The sequence below is a fragment of the Marmota flaviventris genome, chromosome 4 (genome assembly GCF_047511675.1).
Source record: "Marmota flaviventris isolate mMarFla1 chromosome 4, mMarFla1.hap1, whole genome shotgun sequence".
Taxonomy (NCBI): Eukaryota; Metazoa; Chordata; class Mammalia; order Rodentia; family Sciuridae; genus Marmota; species Marmota flaviventris.
The window spans coordinates 3,193,873-3,214,230 of NC_092501.1; the positions used below are offsets into that span (position 1 = coordinate 3,193,873).

The following is a 20,358-nucleotide window of genomic DNA, read 5'->3' on the forward strand; positions in this document are numbered from 1 at the left end:
AGGCACTGTATAGCGTGCCCCGCAATCACAACCAGATACCCACCCTGGGCAACACTCCGGCCCACACCGGCATGATGGGCGTGAATTCCTTCAGCAGCCAGCTAGCCGTCAACGTGTCAGAGACATCGCAAGCCAACGACCAAGGTAGGCCACCGTGCCAGGCAGACCCTTCCCGGGCCCCACGGGGATGGTTGGGGCCTTAGTTACAGTTGAAGGTGTGGGCCCTGCTGGGGAGTGCCGCTCATGTCTTGTCCCCTCCAGCCTGGCTGGGTCATCCTCTCCAGGGAAGACCGTGCCACACACTCTGCAGCTAGTACTGGGCCAAGAAGGCTCGGAGAACCAGTGCTAGTGCCACAGCCGCATCAGCTGCTGCTCAGCTCCCTGGGACTGCAGAAGCTCCCTTCAGCTGACCCATAATGACTTTGTATGCCTTGGTAGGCTGGGCTGAGCCACAGGCCAGCCTAGAGCAGGAAGCCAGCAGGAACTTCTTGGATATGCTGCAGGGGTGGGATTTGGATTCCTTGTTTGGAATGCCTCAGTGGAGAGAAACCCCACTTCCCCACCCTGCGTCTTATCCCAGAGGACAGTGACCTGGGCCCACCGAGGTCACTGCTGCATGTCTTTGAGCTGGTTCTTTTGAGTCCATTTCGGTCCATTTCCTCTTTAAAAATGGTGCAGGCAGTAATCTCAGGACCACCTCCACCGTGCCGCTGGGTCTGATCCTGCTCATCCACGCTCCTGTGGCAGGAGAGAAGCTACCGTGTCCCGCCCCACCCCCACTCACAGAAATAGCAGTTGTAAGAATGAAGACCCCTAAAGCAGCCTCTGCAGGGAAGTTACGGCCACAAACAAGCTCCCCCTGTCAGCCCTGGCATTTGAAGGTCTGCAGAGGCTGGAAGTTCAGAGAGTGTGGGGGGACAGGCCAGGAATCCGAGCTGTTGATAATTGCTTCTAAAGAGAACCGTGAAAGCAACTGACGGTTAGATCGAAGTGCGCCGTGGCCGGCTGTCGAAGCCGACAGAGACAGAGGGGCTCGCCGAGGAGACGGCCGCAGTAGGGTTGGTGTGATAAGGTTGTCTGAGCTGGCTGGAAGCACAGAGCGAGAGGCAAGCATAGGGTCAATGAAAAATGTTTAATATATGATATAGGTTCTCGGGGAAACCCCCCCCAAGTGTCTGTCACTGATAATAATGTTATTTTTGGCCGGGGGGGGATTTCAACAGTCGGCTACAGTCGCAATACAAGCAGCGTGTCCCCGCGAGGATACGTCCCCAGCAGTACTCCCCAGCAGTCCAATTACAACACAGTCAGCACTAGCATGAATGGATATGGAAGTGGCGCCATGGCCAATCTAGGGGTCCCTGGCTCGCCTGGATTTCTTAATGGCTCCTCCGCTAACTCTCCCTACGGCAGTAAGTGTCTGTTTTTGTCACACGTCATCACGCACATTCATATTCACTACGAGGTCGAGTGTGTGCATTGCTTGGATGTTCTGTGATGTGAGCTACTGGATAAAAGGAAGGGTGGCCCCAGAGGCTGGGCGTCCCAATGACGACCACAAATTGACCTAAAGGGGCCCCAACGCCATTGCTTTGGCAACCAAAACAAAATCGGAATGAAACGGGGCTGCTCGATTGGAAGAGAGAGTCCAGCACTCAGTGTTTGCCTGTTATCCAGAGAGTGGCCCAGCCAGAAGCATGTCGTGTCCTGTTTCGTGGCCCCTCCCTGTTCGGGGCGAGCCCGCGCGTGCTGACCGTGTTTGCTTTGTTGCAGTAGTGCCGTCCAGCCCCACCATGGCAGCCTCTTCGGTCACCCTCCCTTCAAACTGTAGCAGCACACACGGCATTTTCTCATTCTCACCTGCCAATGTCATCTCCGCAGTGAAACAGAAGAGCGCCTTCGCGCCTGTGGTCCGGCCCCAAGCCTCGCCGCCTCCCTCCTGCACCAGCGCCAACGGGAACGGACTGCAAGGTGAGGGCGGTGGGGGGAGCGCGGGCCCTCCGGGGGCACGTTTTCAGACTCCTCGCATGGCCTGCGGCATTGCATGTGCTCCATCGGTCCATGTCTGCCCCCAGACCCATGTGCAGGACACCCATTCACTGAGCCCCAACAAGTACCAGATTCTGTCTTGTGGTTTTGGTCCACCTCATCCTTCCAAGATGACCTAGTGTCCTCCTGGTAGAGCACCCGTTCCCTGACGTGTGAGGGAAGAAGGGAAACACACAGCCATGGTCATTTTCAGTCCCATTGTGTACTGGGCCTTCAGCCAGTCCTGCCCCTTCTTGGTCCAGGGCATACCCCCGCCTGTATCTCCTGGGCTTGCTGCTGCCTGTGGAGCCATCTCAAACTCTGCCCACTCTTCTTGTCCTGAGGCCGAGCCTTCCTCCTCAATCTTGCCTGACAGACGACCAGTCCACACGGCTTTGTCGTCCCTTGGCGAAGGGTGTGCTTTTTCCAGGCCCAGGGCGCCATGTGCGTCAATGCTGGGCTGACGGCCTTCCGCGGACAGAGATGGAGTTTCCTGAGTGTTCTCTTTCAATTCAGAAGGAGAAGGGCTGCCCCAGGGCGTGGGAGGCATCGCTTGCCAGGGCCGCGCGGAGTGGGCACCCAGCACCCGCCCAGTGCAGGGCGGGCGTGTGGCCCCTGAGTGTGCAGCAGACAGAGCTGCCGGGGTGCCCCTCGGTCTCGTGAGCTTGCGTGTGGCTCTGTGATGTACTGAGGCCCACAGGCACTTGAATTAAGTGGCCGTCATCTGGCCTCTTTCAGACACCACCTTTGGTATATGCTCCTCCCGGTGAAAATCAAATCCAGTTACTCCTTTAAAAAAATGAATCCATTCAACCAGTATTTACTGAGCGCCTACTATGTGCCAGGCTCTCTGCTGGGTGCTGAGGACGTAGCCGTGGAGAAGACAAACTGGCCCTTTTGTGAAGTCGGTGGCATATTTCACTTTGATGAACTAATGCTCAAAAAAGGAACTGGAAAGGTATCCGTGATTTGAAATCATTGTCTCACAACCTCTGTCAGTGTCTGAAGGGACGCCCAGGCCCCCAGGCGCCGCCGACTGGCCTCTGTGCCATCAGCGGGCACCAAAGCAGCATTGCTTGGCAGGCAGGTGGTGAGGAGCCAGGGCCTGTCTGCGGACACGGCGTCTAGGCCGACCGAAAGATGGTGCCCCTGGAGCAGTGTGTACGTACACAGGCCTTCCAAACCATAAAGTTGTAACGGTGAGTCGGAGATAAATTAATATTGTTGGAATTAATGAACTGAGAAATTGAAGCTCACATCACTACATGAACAAATGTGTTAATATGTTATACATAAATTAATGAGAACGATCATTTTGACAAAAATTAAACAACACTGGAGTTAAAAGAGTTTAAATTACATTCATACCAGGAGTTCGCTGGGAAGCTTTGACTGCACTTGGTATTTCAGTGCCAAGTTTCTCTTTGACTCTGAGAAGAGCATAGAGCTCCCTGAAGCCGTGCTGTGCCTCACGTCTCTTCATGGCCCTTGGCCTTGAGACTCGGAGCGGGTGGCCCTGAGCAGCTTTGACCTGAGAGCCCCTGACTCACCATTACGCTGCAGAACAGTTAGCAGGCGGTCAGAGCCAGGCCCAAAGGCAGAGGGGAACTGAGGCGAGTCTGGTTTCCACTTAAGGAGGAAGAGCAAGGCCTTGGCCGGTGTCACAGGAGTGACCTGGCCGGTTCCCATCTCTGGACAGAGGGGAGTCCGGGCCTCCACTTGCTTTGTACAAAATGCCGAGATGTGTGCACATTGGCAGGCTTTTGGTTGCACACAGAGTGTCAGAAATTATTTGCAAAGGAGGTCTGTGGGGGGCTGCCTGTGGGGGCCCTGCCGCCCACGCACCCCTGCCCCCTGAAGTTGAAGTAGGTCTCCCAGCGCCCTCAGCCACACCCCAGGCTGGTTAGTGGAGGACGTGCAGAGCCTCCCTTCTTGTTGACCAAGGCAGAGGGGCGCGCCCAGGCCCCGCAGAGGGAGTGCGGGTGGCGGCCGGCGGTAACTGTTTGTCCCTTCTCTGTTGCAGCTATGTCTGGGCTGGTAGTCCCGCCCATGTGAGGGACTCTAGTTTACCTTGCGCAGCACCCAGCATCCCAGGACGGACTTCAGGGGACACGTGTAGTATGTTAAGACATGCTGAGGAAACTATCTTCAAAAAATCAGCAGCAGTTGAAACGCTACAAAAGACATTGTTCAAAGATTTTATTTAAACTATGAAGAATCGACATGCAACCCACCTGCTCCTTCATGAACAGTTCCATCTGGCTGACTGAACTCTCTCATGTTTCCACACTTCAGTCCTGAAGAAGGAGGAAAGCAAAGCAGCGCCTATTTTGTATAAAGTTTCTGACTCCGTCTTGGCTGTGTAGTGCTATCTGTGTGGAGAAACTTCATGAATGCACCATTTCGATGACCATGACACACTGAGGAAAAATGCCTCCAGACATTTTTCTGCACTCATACTTAGATTCACAATGGTTGTGTATCTCTATAATGTGAAATATTTTTTTGTGGTGAAAAAAGGGGGCCAAGGAGGTATGAGCCATCAAACTGGAACAGAGGATGACTACATGGTTAGGAGAATCTGGGGTGGCCGGGAGGGAGGGAGGGTTGATCATTGCTTACCTTCATCTTAATGAAACGAAACTTTGTAACTTATTGTAGTTAGAAATTGTAACTTTGATATTGAATTCTCTTGCCTTCAACAAGCACACTGACAGAGAAAAGATGCTACTGTCTGTTGGTTCCAATATTCTCCCACTGCTAGAGCTTCCTGTTAAGCGAGTGCGGTCTGCAACATTTTTTCAACTTTTGCTAGCACTGTATACTATTGCATTCTTAGGCTACTGTGAGGTCTATGTTTCTTGTACCAGAAATTGTCCTTTTGACTTCTAGGTCCTTCTTCCCTGTGTTTTGTATGTGGTTATAAAATTGTAGACTTTTGTGATTTTGCCAAAGTTGTAGCTAAATATTTATACACTTGTCTTGAATTTTTTTCAGATCCACTTAAATATTTAGAAAAATGAGTTTTATTCCTTATGAGTCTTATAAGGGATAAAACGGTCTCCATCTAACACGTACTTTACCACGAACACTTGCAGTTGCTAAGGGACTTTATTTTGTAACATATCAATTATAAATATTGTATTTATCTTTGACATTTTGTACATTGCTTTCCCACTTTTTTCTTTTCCTTGTGTGTTTTGGTTTTTGATCACGCCTGGTGTGGTGACGCCGGGAAGGGATAAGCCAAGAACTGTCTCTCTGACCTGTTTCGTTAGATGAACCAGTGTCCTCACATTTCATTTGTACTTCAAATGTTTGTTATTGTTTAGACTTTCCATCTCTTTTTTTTATTATTTTGAGGAAAAGTCAAATTCATTGTTTATTTTTATATTATTTTTAAGTTATCTGAGCAAATACTTTTGAAAAAAAAAAGTTCGTTGTATAGTCAAAGCAAATCGGTGCCACCGGCCGCGACAAATCCTAGTAGATCCCGTGCATGTGGAGCGGCCGCGGAGAGGCGACGCCATTTGGGGCTGTGTCCTTATTTTATTTTTTGTAGAATGTACAAAGTCATTTTAGCTGCCACCCATGACTTCGCCACATAGCTGAACTGTGTTTACTGGAAAAATTCAGAGGCCTAAAGTTTAAAATAAAATTTACTTCTGATGTTTTAATTAAAATGTTTGCCACATTAACTTCTCTGATGCCTTAAAAGTGGACTTCTTTGAAAAACTTCTGTGCTATTTTATCACAGGCTTACACCACAATTATTAATCGGTATTTGATTTGGAGATTTAAGATGTAAAATGCACACACACACACACACACACACACAATAAAAGCACAAACCTCCTGTCTGTAGGTCGTTCCTTCCTGGGTCTGTCTCTGCTGCTTTCCGCACCCTTCCAAGCCCACCTTGGGTTCAGAGGTCAGGGGCAACCCAAATCACTGCTGGTTTTTAATTTTTTTAAACGATATTTTTGTGGCTGGATTCAACAGCACCGTCTGTGCTTTTTAAACTGGAATGACCTCCTCAGACACTGTGCCCGTTAGTGCCAAACCCACAGTGAGACCAAAAGGGTCAGGACTTTTGCTCTTTGTTCTGTTCTGTTCTGTTTTTGCCTTTGCACTAAATGCTTCGCAGACACAGCACGGCAAGCATTTTGCAAACTGCCGCAGAAATCAAATTTAAAACTAAAGGAGGGACTTTTTAAAACTTTTTTGACAAACAAACAAACAACAATGCACAACTTAGAAAATGTTCGTTCAAGGGACTCAGTAAAATAAACAGACCATCCCCAGCAGTCGGCAGGTCACACTCTGGCATGTGACGACCGACAAGGCTTAGCTACGTGGGAAAGCCTGAGAAGTCACTTTGGAACTAAATTGCCTCCGTGTTATTTTGTGTAAGTAAAGGTTTAATCTAGAGAGAGCTCACGTGCACACGTGAAGGACGTCCGCAAGGGTCCTCACTGCACTTGGTTTTGTTTTAGATCGGTTAGTCGACGCCCTCATTGCTTCACTGTCTCGAAATTGAGCGCTTCACTAAATGGTAGATTTTGCTGTCGAAGACCCTACAATAAGATTGTTTTATCTGTACATTTTTTCAGATATTTAACTGTATAAAATGTTCATTTTACACAATATTTAATTAAAGTATTTCTTGTCTGTGAATTTCACCTTTGGTGATTTTATCTGTTTTGATTATTAAAATGACTGACACGTGTGCGCGTTCCCTTGGAGGTTTCATTTGTACATCCTGGGTCCCCGAATCGAGTCTTGGCTGAGGTCAAGATGATCCTTCCAAGAACCTGCCATGGAGTTATCCATCCTCAGTGCCCCCACCTGCCTAGACACGTTCAGCAAACACTTCCCAGTGTGGCCCCCGAGACGCCATCTGTGTGCACGCTGCCCTAGCATGTATAGGTCTGACTGTGTTTGTGTGCGGATGCAGGGTCGCAGCACACTGGGTGGCCCGGCTGCTGAGCAGCCTGTGGTCTCTGAGGATGCTGATGGTCCTGCAGCAGGCCAACCAGCCCTCTGTTCCTGAACAGGGGCCTTGGTGTGTACAGAGCAACCCTGTTGGATTTTCCAGCTGTGTCCCTTCTGTCTCCATTGCTGTACCCACTTGGGTAAAACCCAGGCTAGAGAGAGCACATGGAGCGGCTCCAGGTGGGCGGGCAGGGCGAGGCTGGAGCACCCAGAGGTCATCACCCTTTGCATCAGCGCAGTGACACGCCCTACCCTGTGTTCTGCACCAACGCTGCTGGCTGTGCTTAGGTGTAGCCAAATGCACCACTCTAATGAGGTCAGCCATCCGTGCAGGTTCTAATTTACACAGCTTCTGCAAGTTTCCTCTCCCGGCCCCCTCACTCAGGATTTTCCATTTTCTCCTCAATGAAAGGCTGCTTTGCATGTTTTGGCTTGCAGCTTTATAACACATACACACAAGTGTGATCTAAATTAGTACTCACAAATGTCATCTTAATTACTTGTTCTGCTGAGCAAAACAGGAAACAATTACTCAAAACATAAAGAAACTTGTGAATACCTTTTTCTCCTGTCAATGACAGGTCCCTTTACAGTCCGGTCCCAGCCTTAAAGAGACAGTAAGAGGCTGGTAGGATATAAACTCACAGCCGGCCCACTGCCCTCGGCCCTCCCCTGCAGCCAGGCTCCTTATCAAGCCTCCAGGGTTGGAGAAGTTGCTGCCAGCCATGGGGCTCCTTCCCACTGAGCTGGTACCAGGAGTGTCCACTCCTTGGAACTGGCCCATGTAACCTAGGGGGAGAGAGAAGTTATTTTATGTTTGTGTTTCAAATCAGAATCGCTTTCTCTCAAAATGTATGCCGATTATTGTCAGGCCACCTTTTAAGGTCTTTCAAGCTTTTAAAGATTATTCAAAGCACTTGAAATGGGCTTCAATCTAATGCCTCATTTCATTGCATTAAACAGCCTAGTTAATAAAGAATCAATATATTCAAAGGGCAAGGTTATCTTTTGTCTATAAGGGGTGGTGTCATTCTGAACCTTTTATAGTTCAAATGCTGAAAAAGACCTCGTGAAATCTATACTCATCAAGTGGGTCAACGAGAGCAATAAAGAGCTGAAAGGAGAGAAGCTGCCCTCCTCTAAAACAACTCCAGGCCTTATCTCCCTGCTTGGGGCGCCCAAAGAAGGCCTCAGAAAATGTCAATTTCTCATCAAGACAAGAGGCCATGATGATCATTTTTTCCAGAGAATACATACAATTAAGAGAATGCAGAGAGGCGGCCACCATGGTGATTTGTAGCTCATTCTGGCCCCATGAGTTGCGAGCTCCCTCCCAGCAGATAAAAAGGGTTGTTGATAACTAAAGTGTCAATATGCCAAAGAGCGATTTTTGAATGTGAGTCCTTGTGCTTTGAGCTCGCTGGGCCGATCCCAGGCCCTGATAACAGCACAGCTGCCAACAGACACCACGGGTTGGCCCTCACAATTAATGCCACGAATAAATCACACAAAAGAGTTGGGACGCTTTATACTCAGTGAGACAATCCCCTGTTCTACCCTTCAAGGATTCCTTTTATGTTGGAATAAGGTTGCTTTTAATGAAATTTAAACTCATCAGAGGAAATCAAAAACCTCCAATCAGATGACAAATTGATTTTTTGGTCATTTGTCATGTCCCAGTGTAGAGCCGCAGGTTTCACAGGGAGTTAAGTGGCCATTCTGGGGCTGGGAGCAAGGATGGACCCAGTCCCACCCACCCCACCCCAGCCTGGATTCAAATGGGAGCTCTGGGGTTCTGGCTGAGCCCGTCCCACCAGTACCCACAAACTGAACCCATGACAAGAACAGGGGCCGATCAGCTCTGAATCCAGCCACAGCTTAACAGCCTGGGGTGGTGCCCTTGTCAGAACATAGCAGTTCCCAGGATTGTGTGCACTCAGATCCTTGCCGGCCCCTAGGGACATGCGCTCCTGGGTTGGTCTCCACCACACCAGCATCTGCCCTTCCCCACACCATGGCTGACTGCAGAACAGGACAGAGAACTTCCCAGGGCACCCAGTTCCATGCACCAAGAGCCTGTGAGCTGGGCAGGACTGGGCAGGAGGAGAATCTGGCCGACTCCTCCCAGGACAGCCAGTCTACGTCCATCCAAACAGACGTCCTCCTGGGCAAAGCCTGCCCTGCCCCAGGCTCTGTCGTGCCTCTCCTTGCAGCCATTGGCCACCAGCCTCACCAGCTTCCTGCAATCCCTGTGCAGACCTGAGCTCTCAGGGGCCACACGTGGCCATGCCCTCCTCAGTTCTCGCCCCTGTGTCAGGGCAGCCACTTCTGGCTGGTGGTCCGACAAGGGAAGCAAAGGTCCCACTGAGGATCTGGGACTTGTGTGAGTCTGGAAGGGCATTTTGTCCCCACTGGGAAGATTGGGGCCAGGGAAAGATAAGGCTGCTTTCCAGAGGAAGTGAACATAATTTCTGATTCAAAATTCCTCGGAGACCACCTTTTAAAATACAATCCCTAAAGATAGCAGAATATCACACATTTTTCCACAGCAAATACTCCCCTCTACAGTGCCTGGTGGTTTGCAGAACATTTGTTCCATCCTCCTAGAGCACCATGTTGGGACGGTGCTCCATGCCTAGGTGGCGAGACTCAAGTTCAGCAAGGTTGGTGGCCAGCCCAGGTTACAGGCTGGAAGAACCAGGAACAGATGCCAAATAAAGTCTCCAATCTCCAAACCTTCTACTCCCCCCCCCAACTTAGGTTCCATATACCTCAGGAATTACAAACAAGGGGAGGGAAGAGAGACTGTGCTTCCCAGGAAGATCCCAACCAACCCATTGCAGGGATCAGAGAGCGTGAATCTGCCCAACCACCTGGACAGGCTCTAAGTGGAAACTAGCTGATCTAGCAGAGGTTGGGGGGTCTCACAAGGGCCTCATTTCAGGACACAGAAAATGCCATACATCCACACACCTAAAATCTTTGGGATGAGGCTCATCTCCCTGGGTCTTCAAAACTCCCAGGGGCCTGCAGGCTGGTCCACCTCCTCCTTGGGTTGACCCATGCCTGCACATGGGTCTAGACGGACCAACATGCCTGTGCATGCAGGTGCCTTGGTCCATGCAGCATGTGTAGGACACCAAGCTGTCACATGGAACAGCTGTGGGAGGACGGTGTTGTCGAGGGTCAGAGGCAACTTCAGAGGGGTTGGGCAATAAGGGTCAGCCTGGTGACAAGGCTCAGCACAAGTTGGCTGCTGTTTAATGCTGGCAAGATGATGGTGGGAGTGGAAAAGGGTTAAGGAGGGGATAAGAGGAGCCATGGTTTTAGTGGCAGAGTTAGAATGCATTACAACAAATCAGAGGTGTTGACAGAAGAAGAAATGAAGGGTCAGAAGGGACCACCAGCATCTCCCACTAGACTGTCTCAGCAGATGGCTCTCCCTATTGACACTGTGCTGATGACAGGCAGTGAGCAACAGGGACACTTGGCCATTGTGGGCATAACCCATTAGCTAAGGATGAATCCAAATGCAGGTTTCCACCTGTAAGAACCAAGTTCTTTACTGCCCCAGGCCACTATTAGAGGCTGGCAGAACACAGGTGGTGCTGGGATGGAACCTCAAGTTGAGAGAAAAAAAGGCAACCGTCACATCAAAGGGTCTTTCCCTAATGCACCACGAGCATTTGCAAATCAATAAGGCTTGATGAACACCCTAAAGAAGAAAGGACAGATCCAGTTAATTCACAAGGGAACAATAGAGTGATCAATAAGCTTAGGAAATGATAATCAATCTCACTTAAAAATACACACCAGATTGAAATAATAAGTTGAAAAAAAATTTCACCTATTAAATTAGAAAAGATCTCTCTTAAAAGCCAATGCTCCGTGCTGTTGGCAGAAGAATGGGCATTCTCACACAGTCCTCAGTAGGTCAGTAAATGGCAACACCCTGCTGGACAGCAGTCCAACACCGTGTCCAGCAACCTCAAATTGTTCATGACCTCTCCACTCATGGACCCTGCTTCTAGAAACCAACCCTGAGGAAGTCATCAGAGATCAGACAAGACCTTACGGACACAATCATCCATAGCAGTAATCTTTATTAAAAATTTGGAAAGTATCCAGATGGCTAAAAATAGACCTTGCTAATTATGATAGAACCACATAATGCAGTATTACATTGTATTAAGCCACTAATATCTTGACTGTGAAGTGTATTTAATGAAATGGTGAACACCAATGACACAAGTAAGCATACGATATTGTGTATATGACATAATTCCAATTGGTCCATTTCTAGAGAGAAGGCAAGAATAACACACAGGTGTATTCATGTATACATATAAACACTTGTCAGAATTATAGCAAAATTAAGCTGGTATTATGAGGGGTAAAAATTAACATATTATATCCATATTTTCCAAGTTTTCTGCAAAATAGGCTGGAGGGTGTATGTTTCAGAGTACACTGCTAACCATGTCACAAGGGAGGAGAACTCTTCTCCATGGACAGGATTGTGGGAGGATTGAGGCCTTTCAAGGGAAGAATAACCCAACCTATCTCCTCCAGCTGACTCCTGGAGTTGGTCCACTCTTGCTGTGTTGGTACCTTGGACAGGATGCAGACACTGCACTCTGCAGAGGTTCTCACAGGGCACTACAAGAGTGCATGAACTTCAGAGAGAAGTGTTGTGAAGCACCCAAGACACTTCCAAAAAGCCCTATGGTCCTATTGTTGCAAGAAATTAAAGAAGATCTAAATAAATGGAAAAACATCCCATGTTCATGGATTGGAGACAATGCTGCTAAGATGGCAATACTCCTCAAACTGATCTGTGGGTTCAGTGTGATCCCTTTCAGAATCACAGCTGACTTTTTGTAGAAATTGACAAATTGATCCTAAAATTCACATGGCACTACACCAGACGCAGAATAACCAAAACAGTCTCGGAAAAGAAGAAAATTAGAGAATTCCCACTTTCTTATTTCAAAAATGAATTCAAAGCCATAGTAATCAAGATGGTATGGTACTAGCATGAGACAGACTCCTAGATCAATGGAATAGAATCAGGAGTTCAGAAATAAACATATGTCTCTATGATCAACCGATTTTTGACACGAGTGCCAAGATCATTCAATGGGAAAAGAGCAGACTGTCCAACAAATGGTGCTGTACAACTGAATGACCACAAGCAAAATAAAATGAATTCAGGATTGCTCTTTTCTTCATAGCCTATTCAAAAATTAACTCCTATGTGTAAGAGCTAGAACTATAAAACTCCTAGAAGAAAACACAGGAGTCTCTTCAGGACCTAAGATTTGACAATGGATAAGACAAATTTACAAACTGTATTTGACACGCAGATATGACACAAATCTTAGGTGGGACACCAAAAGCACAAGTCAAAAAACAAAAATCAGAAGAAACTGTACTTTATCAAAATAAAAAACCCCTATGCTTCAAAAGACACTATCAATAAAGTGAAAGGAAAACTCACAGAATGGAAAAGTATCTGCAAATCATATATCCGATAAGGGATCTGTCTGTGAATTGAGGAACTGTTACATATCAAGAGTGAAAAGAGAGCTCAGGTTAAAAATGGGCAGATGCTCTGAATAGACCTTTCTTCAAGGAAGACATGAGTTCCCAATAATCACATGGAGAGATGCTTGAAATCATTAGCCATCAGGGAAATGAAAATCAAAGAGGCAGGCTGCACACCCCGGGGGAGCACATGATCAGGAAGGCAGGCAGGGTCCTGCAGGGAGGTTAGGAGACTGGAGCTCCACATGCTGGTGGGACTGGAGGTGAGGTGGTGCAGCGGCCTCAGAAGCACCCCGTCAAACCCTCACATCATCCGGCACAGAGCTGCCTTGGGACCCAGAATTCCTAGTTCCAGCAGACTCAGGAGAGGTCAAAGCACATGTTCCCAGGAAAACTTGCACAGAGGTATCATTCATAGCAGCCAAGGGGTGAAAACAACGCAAACATCCCCTGTGAATGAATTTCTACATTGTAGTATATTCGTACAATGTCATGCGGCCATAAAGAAGGGAGACATGCATGAACCTTAAAGACATTCTTCTAAGTGAAAGAAGCCAATGACCAAACTCATGAAACAACACTAGTTCCATGTATATGAAATGACCAGAATGGACAAATCTGCGTCGATGGAAGGTGGATGTGTGGTTGCTCAGGCTGGGATTCTTGGTAAGTTGATGGAACTATTCTAAAATCGTGTGACATACCAAGTGAACACATTAGAAACCATTGAATAGCACATTTGAATCGTAGCATGAAATGGGTGAGTTGTATAGTTTGTGAATTATCTCAATAAAGGTCTTGTAAAAATAAAAATCCTTGTGGTTTTATCAAAGCACAAAAACATGAACATGTTTTTTCATAAAGAATGACTCTTAAGGTTTGGCATTCAGGAGAACCAAGTCTTCTGGAGTACATGCAGAGACTCTCCCCGGCTGACACGCGGGATCTAGAGGTGCCCTGAGTGGCAAGGGCCTCCCTCACTCTGCTCCCTGGGAAGGGCTGCCTGGCATCCACCACCCTTCGCAGGAGAAGGTGGTCTTGGTCCCTACTAGCATGTATCTTCAGGCCACTGAACTGAAGGCCATGTCTCTAACACCTACCTGTGTCAGGTAGGTCCAGATCCAGGCTCCCTCCAGGCTCCTGGATGCTCCACTGGGCCCATCTCTGGCCTTTCAAGGTCATCCTTGGTCCTCTCTGGTGTGCAGATATACAGGGTCACTTCTCCAAGGATACTTCCAAAGTTGAATTTTTCTTAAAGGAAAAAAATTCTTCAAGATGCGTTAACAAACTGTTTTGTTACTTTCCAAACACTCCATAATACCCAGTCCTACCATTTAAAACATATTAGTCCTTTTTTTCCTTAAATTTCCTTAAAATTCATTGTCTCATTAAGCTGGACATCAGGTATCTCAGTGGGCTTGCCCTCTGTACCCTGCTCTAAGTCCCTCAGCACTTCCAGTGGATGGCAATGGCTTCCTATCCAGTGGCTCTCTGTTGGTACAGGAGCCAGGGGGTCTTCTAAAATGCAAGACCACTACCTCTGCTGTACCCCGAAGCCCTTCCAGGGGCCACAGGACTCATGAGGCCGACTCTGCCCGTCCATTCCACCCTCCGTTGCTTCAGTGGTACTAGCAAGGCAGAGCTCCCCAGCACATACTCCGTTTAGTGGAATATAGGCTGTATTAGTTAACTTTGCTACCGTCTCTCTGTGAGAACATGATCCCTGGGAGGAGAGGAGCGTGTGTGCTTAGGGACTGTTGCACCCCATCGCCTCGCTTCTGCAAGAAAGTGTGTCCCTTGTCTTCAGCCAAGGCAAGGGCTTCGTCTAGGCTCCATGCACTGGAATGAGAAGCAAAATTACATCTTTATTTTTACTAACTGCTGAAAATTTTAACATTTTCTTCCTTAGTGAATATAGGCAAACAAACCACAGTTTTAGCAGACTGTTGATAGCTACCATGACTTCCTTATTCTGGTCATTAGCAAACCTCCTCCTGGATTTTGTAATTTAATGCATTAATAATAAAGAAACATGTATATAATATTGTACATTTTATTTCTAGGGCTTTGATGACTATTCAATAGAATTGATTTTCTTTGGATCTGATGTGTTTTACTTTATGCATTTGAAAACACTGTGCTGAGAAAGGCACTCCAGCTTTCCCCAGACAAAGGACTCTGGACTGAGGACTGCTTCTGTGCCCAGCACACGTGGCTCAACACCACCCTGTCTTGGCCCTTTGGGAGCCCAGTTTGGGGGCCCAGTTTTGGGGCCAGGGGGTTCTGCTCAGTGGTAGAACATGTTTGGCAGGTATGAGGCCCTGGGTTCCAATCCTTGGCACAAAAAAACCCAGCTTGTTTATGATATCACATGGTTTTCTCTTGACATCAGTTTCTGCATTGGTTTATAATATGCACTCTTCAAATTAGGAGAAGTAAATGAAAACGGCTCCTGTCTTGGCAATCTCTATGGAGGCCAGTACGTCCCAGAATGTCAGCTCCAGGTTGATTCTGGAGGTACCACTGGGGGCTGGGTCTTGAGTCAGGAGAAAGGTAGGCATTAAACAGATAAGAATCCATGTTTCACTTGCTTTCTTGTAATCCAGGCTTACTGTAAAAATAAAAGCAATGAGCGTATAGTGGGAGGGAAAGGTTAATCCTCCTCATCCCAGCTCTGCCTAAGCCCTTCCCTTCCCAGATAGATCCATTGTTACCAACCCGCTGTCAGTCTTTCCAGACCTTGTTGGAAGGACTTTATGAAGAAGTAGACATTCATGTACAGTGCTAAAACCACAAGATGGCTCGTAACTTTAAGATTATTCTCATCACACTTCCCCCAATAACCTTTCCCTGTTAATATCTATAGACCTGTCTCATTTTTCCTAGTGACTGTAGAATAATCCATTGTATAGATGAAAATACTGAACCAGGCCTGTATTGAAAAATCCAATATTTTTTTGCTATTTAAAACAAATAAGTAGAAAACAAAAGTTTAAAAAAGAGAGCATTAAAAAAACCCCACCATTTATAGTGGTGCAACAAAACATCATTCAATAGAAATGAAGTTATTAAAAACTAGTACCCTGAAAGCCATAAAAACAGAATTAAAAGTTTTAAAACCTAAATAATTGGAGGGATATACCATGTCCATTGATTCCAAAATGCAATATCATAAAGATCTAAATCAACCCCAAATTGATCTATAGATTAAACACAACCTTAATAAAAATGTCCGTAGATTTTCCTTGGTGGAAACTGATGAGCTATTCTAAAATTTATAGCATACATGGATGTGGCTAAGAATAGTAACATAATTTTGAAGATAAATATAACTGGAACATTTAGCCCACCAGAATCAAGACTTATTTTAAAGCTATCATAATTAAAGATAATGTAGATAGACTGACAGTCCAGTAGGATTGGACAGAGTCCAGGAATGAACCCATGCACATAACAATATGAGACTGGGTCAACGAGTGGTGTTGAGCTGGCTGGCAATTAAACAGTAAATCTCGACCCCTACCTCACTCCACACACAATAACCAAGGAAATCTCGACCCCTACCTCACACCACACATGATAACCAAGTCTAGAAAGATCTGCAGCCAAATGCAAAATATAAGGCAATAAAGTATTTAGAAGAAAACACAGGAGTACGTCTATATGATCTTGCAACAAGCAAAGACACACAAATAGAACCAAAAAACTTGAACCATAAAATACATTGATAAATTGTACTCCACCAGAATTAAGAAATACTCTTCTTTAAAATGATACCTCTGAGAGAATGAAAATACAGGCTAGTGAGAGAGAGAAAATGTTTGCAAGGGTATCTGATGAAGAACCCATCAGGATGTAAAGATCCTGACAAATGGATGACAGATGTGAACAGGCAATAAACAGAAAGCTAGATGTCAAGTGGCCACTTCATTAACAACCAGCAAAGTCAAAACTAAAGGACAGTGATGCCACTACCCCTCCACAAGAAGGGGAGGACGGGGAGGGCAGATGTGGGTCACTGTTGGTGGACCACCTTGCTACAACCACTCTGAGCACCTGTGGCCAATTCTGCTGAGTTGAACACCAGGACTCAGCAGTCCACTGCTCCGTATGTGCCCAACAGGAACGAGGGCTCTTACAAAAATACGTGCTCAAAGGTGACTGTGACAGTGTGTTTAAAAGCACCCACCTCAAAACATCCACCAGTGGTAAAAGGTGTGAGTAAAATGGCCATGCCCTTCCAGGGGACTCGAGTTACCATGACTACACGCATCCCTACAGAGGAGCCTCACCAACACAGCATGGATCCAAGAAGCCAGACACGAGAGGACACACCATGTGATTTCCATTTATGTCAGGTCAAAGCCTAGCAAACTTCATCACTGTATGAAAAGTCAGAATTGCAGTTGCCCTGGTTGGGGCAGTAGGAGGAGGTGGAAGGGTCCTGGTGAAAGGCCCTGGCGTGATGCGGGATTGCTCACCAAGATTCCACAGAGTGGAGCATGTAGTATTCTTGTGCTTCATGGCACCTACTGTCCACTTCCATAGGAAGATTACATTAAGAACTGTGATTAAAAACACTCTTGCAGTGGTGTCTCTGGGCATACATCAGCATTTCTGTAGGCAAAAGCCCCCAGGGTGGATTGTTGACTCACTCACTTTTTAAATGTGTGCTTCAGATCTAGATGGCTGCCAAACACCCTTACTAACACGCAAGCAAAGATCTGTTTACCACCTTTCACCCATACTCAATATGAACATTCCTTTGTTTAAAATTATTTACTGTCACAAAAGGATGAATACTCTAGGAGTCCACGTTAATGAAGCACCTAGCATAGTCAAATTTGCAGAGACAGAAAGTAGAATGGGTATTCCCAAGTGGAAGAGGAGGATGGGAGTTTGCTGAGAGCCACGGCCGAGTCTGTATGGCCCCTGGCATTTTGCCAACAGTATTGATTGACAGGCGAGGCATTACTATCCGCCTCTGCCGCAACTTTTGAGTTCTCGCACTATTTTGGAGTTCTCGTGGGGATTTCCGGGGATTCCCTGAGAGTTCCCATTGGTTGGGGAAGTGCAGGAGGAGGGATTTCCGGGAGAGATATTTCCAGCTGGGGGTTCCTGGACAAGCCTTGTGGCGTTCGGGAGGATTCCCCGGGAGCTGTGTGAAGTGTTTTTCTGAAGTTTAAAAATAAAGTTTGTTCCTGCTTCAGTGGCTCGTGATTTGTGCCCAGCCAGACTGCGGCAGGAGTTAGTGTTACGTGGGTCCAGAGCTTTGGTTGGCAGGATGAAGGGTCCTGTGGATGAGGGAGGCGATGGCTGTACAGCCATGTGGCTGCGCCAAATGCTACCAAACCATACATCCTAAAAACAGTCACATGGTCAGTTTTATGTTATGTGTAGTCTATCACAATTTAAACCAAAAATATATTAATGGGGTGCCTATTTGGTGCCAGCCACTGTTCTAGGTGTGGGGACACAGGCCTGAGCGAAGCAGACATTGCTGTGCCTGTCGGACCTGTGACCTAATGAAGCTATGTCCAGTGAGACGTTGTGGCCAGCTCTATTGGTGACAATGGTGCCATTGCCTTTTCTAACTTCTAGTAAGGTCAGCATATTTCCACAAAGTTATGACCCACTTGTTTTCCCTCTGTGAACTGCCTGTTGGTCTCGTTGCCCATTTGGGGAGATTTGCAGGTACTATCTTTAGCTGATGGCTGCTACCTCTTTATACACGTGTTTCAAGAGCCTTCTGTGAGCCAAGGAGCTGGGCCTTTCTGCCTGTCCTCCCCCACCCCTGGCAATCTGCAAGTTTGGTGTGTATGTGTGTGTGTGTGTGTGTGTGTGTGTCTGTGCGTGTGTGTAGGATGACCATCTCCATCTTGAGATTTAAAAACAAAATTATCTTATATTTTATTGTAGCACTTTGATAGTTTTCATAGTTTTAACCTTTAGTTCTTTAATCTCTCCAGGGTTTAATTTTATGTTTGATATGAGGAGAAATTTAATTTTATTTTTTTTCAGACAGGGAGAAAATTATCCCCAGACCATGGATTGAATAGCCAGCTCATCTTTTCCACTGATTTAAAATATCACATTATTAGTTTCTAAATTCCTTTTTTCTTTCTTAATTCCCTTCTACTGACCTTTTTGGGTATTCCTTTCCAGATACCATCCATTGTTAATTCCTGTAGTTTTTTAAAATATCTTTTTATTCCTAGAAGGGCAAACCTTTCTCAGAGTCTTTAAAAAAATTTTTTGGCTCTTTTTCTGCATTTATTCTTTGTAATTTTAGAATCAGTTTGATACTGTACAGAGCTTGCAACCTGGGGACAGGGGCTTCTTTACAGTATTGAGTTTTCCTACTCAGGAACATGGCAAGTTTCTGCTCCTTACTCCAGGGCTCAAGGGCAGCTGAGATAAGAAGTCCCCAGTGCCTTGAAAACAGACTCAGAGAGCATTCCTGGCCTGAGATGGCAGCAGGACCGAGGGGCTCCGAGGAAGGGGAGGGAATTTCCTAGAAATCACCTACTGGTTCATTTTGGAGAAACAAAGTTGGGGGATGAATTTTCCAGGCAGAGGGAGTGCACAGGTGTATGCACCTGTTCTGAACCTGCAGAGACACTGCACCGTCTGGAGAGCAGGGAGATGCCCTGTCACCTGGGCTGTGCAGGCACCATACCCTGCCAGTCACTGCCCACTGGAGCCTTGGTTCTTCCAGGAAACACAGAAGAAGATGGGCTCGTTCTTAGAAATGCTGGCATCTCTTTCTGAGGTTGATGCAGGACAATCATCCTGTACGTCCTAATTACTGGGGACCTATAATCACATCACTGGGGCAGGAAGAACACACAACCTCAGAGCCAGGGACCAGCTGATCAATGAGGGTCTCCAGAGGTCAACTGGCTCTGCCAACCACTTGTGGACGCGGGACCAGGGAAACAGGGAAGGGGCCCAAGGCCACCATGGAGACAGTCACGCAGAAAGTCCACAGGGACCACACAGTGCAAAGCTGGCTCTTGGAAAAGATTAGTAAGAGTAACAGGAGCAGGGAGAGGAAGCATGGGTGCACCTTCAGCACCAGGGGGCTGCTGGAAAGGTGCCGGGAAAGCACACGTGCTAGAGCTCAGCAACAGGAGCAGGTTCTTGGTGAAACTCAACTCACAAAACAGACACCAGGGGAAAGGGAAAATCTAAGAAGTCCTGCATCTGCTACAAAGCTGCAGCTTGTAGGACCAAGTGGTGCTGCCGGAAGGACAGACACAGGTCAGTGGAAGCACGAAGAGTCCAGCAAAAAGACTTACACATATACAGTCACTTGATTTTTGACAAGGCACCAACACAATCCGATGGAAAAAGGAAACTATGTGGGGAAAAATCCCCGACTCTTACATTATGCCACTCAGAAAAAATATTTGGAGATAAGGAGCTGTGAAAACTAACCATAAACACTAAAACTAACTGGGTGTGGTGGCACATACCCATAGTCCCAGTGGCTCTGGAGGCTGAGGCAGGAGGATTGTGAGTTCAAAGTCAGGCGCAGCAACTTATTGAGGCCCTAAGCAACTCGGCGAGACCCTGTCTCTAAATAAAATGTAAGAAAGGACTGGGGATGTGACTCAGTGGTTAAGTGACCCTGGGTTCAATCCCTGGTTCCCAAAACAAAAAAGCTAAAACTATACCAGAAGAAAACCCCAGGAAAATATATTCACAGCATTGGGATATGCAAAGGTTTCTTAAGTAGGACACAAAAACACTACCAATAAAAACAATGGTAAATTGGATTTCATA

At 46.9% G+C, this 20,358-nt stretch overlaps 1 protein-coding gene across 13 annotated transcripts in view; it reads left to right on the forward strand.

Moving 5' to 3' along the window:
• Positions 1-6,710, forward strand: part of Ebf3 (EBF transcription factor 3) — a 125,557-nt gene extending 118,847 nt beyond the window's left edge. For 4 of the 13 annotated variants that reach the window (XM_071610809.1, XM_071610808.1, XM_071610807.1 and 1 more), the window contains 5 exons: positions 1-144; positions 1,224-1,412; positions 1,774-1,971; positions 2,874-2,986; positions 4,052-6,710. The exon at positions 1-144 is cut by the window's left edge and continues 34 nt beyond it. In XM_071610809.1, coding sequence (XP_071466910.1) covers positions 1-144; positions 1,224-1,412; positions 1,774-1,971; positions 2,874-2,986; positions 4,052-4,069 — 662 coding nt within the window. In that variant the 3' untranslated portion in view covers positions 4,070-6,710. Of the gene's footprint in view, positions 145-1,223; positions 1,413-1,773; positions 1,972-2,766; positions 2,987-4,051 lie in introns of those variants that run through there. The other 9 variants (XM_071610814.1, XM_071610816.1, XM_071610812.1 and 6 more) reach the window with 6 other exon arrangements.
• Positions 6,711-20,358: the final 13,648 nt, after the last annotated feature.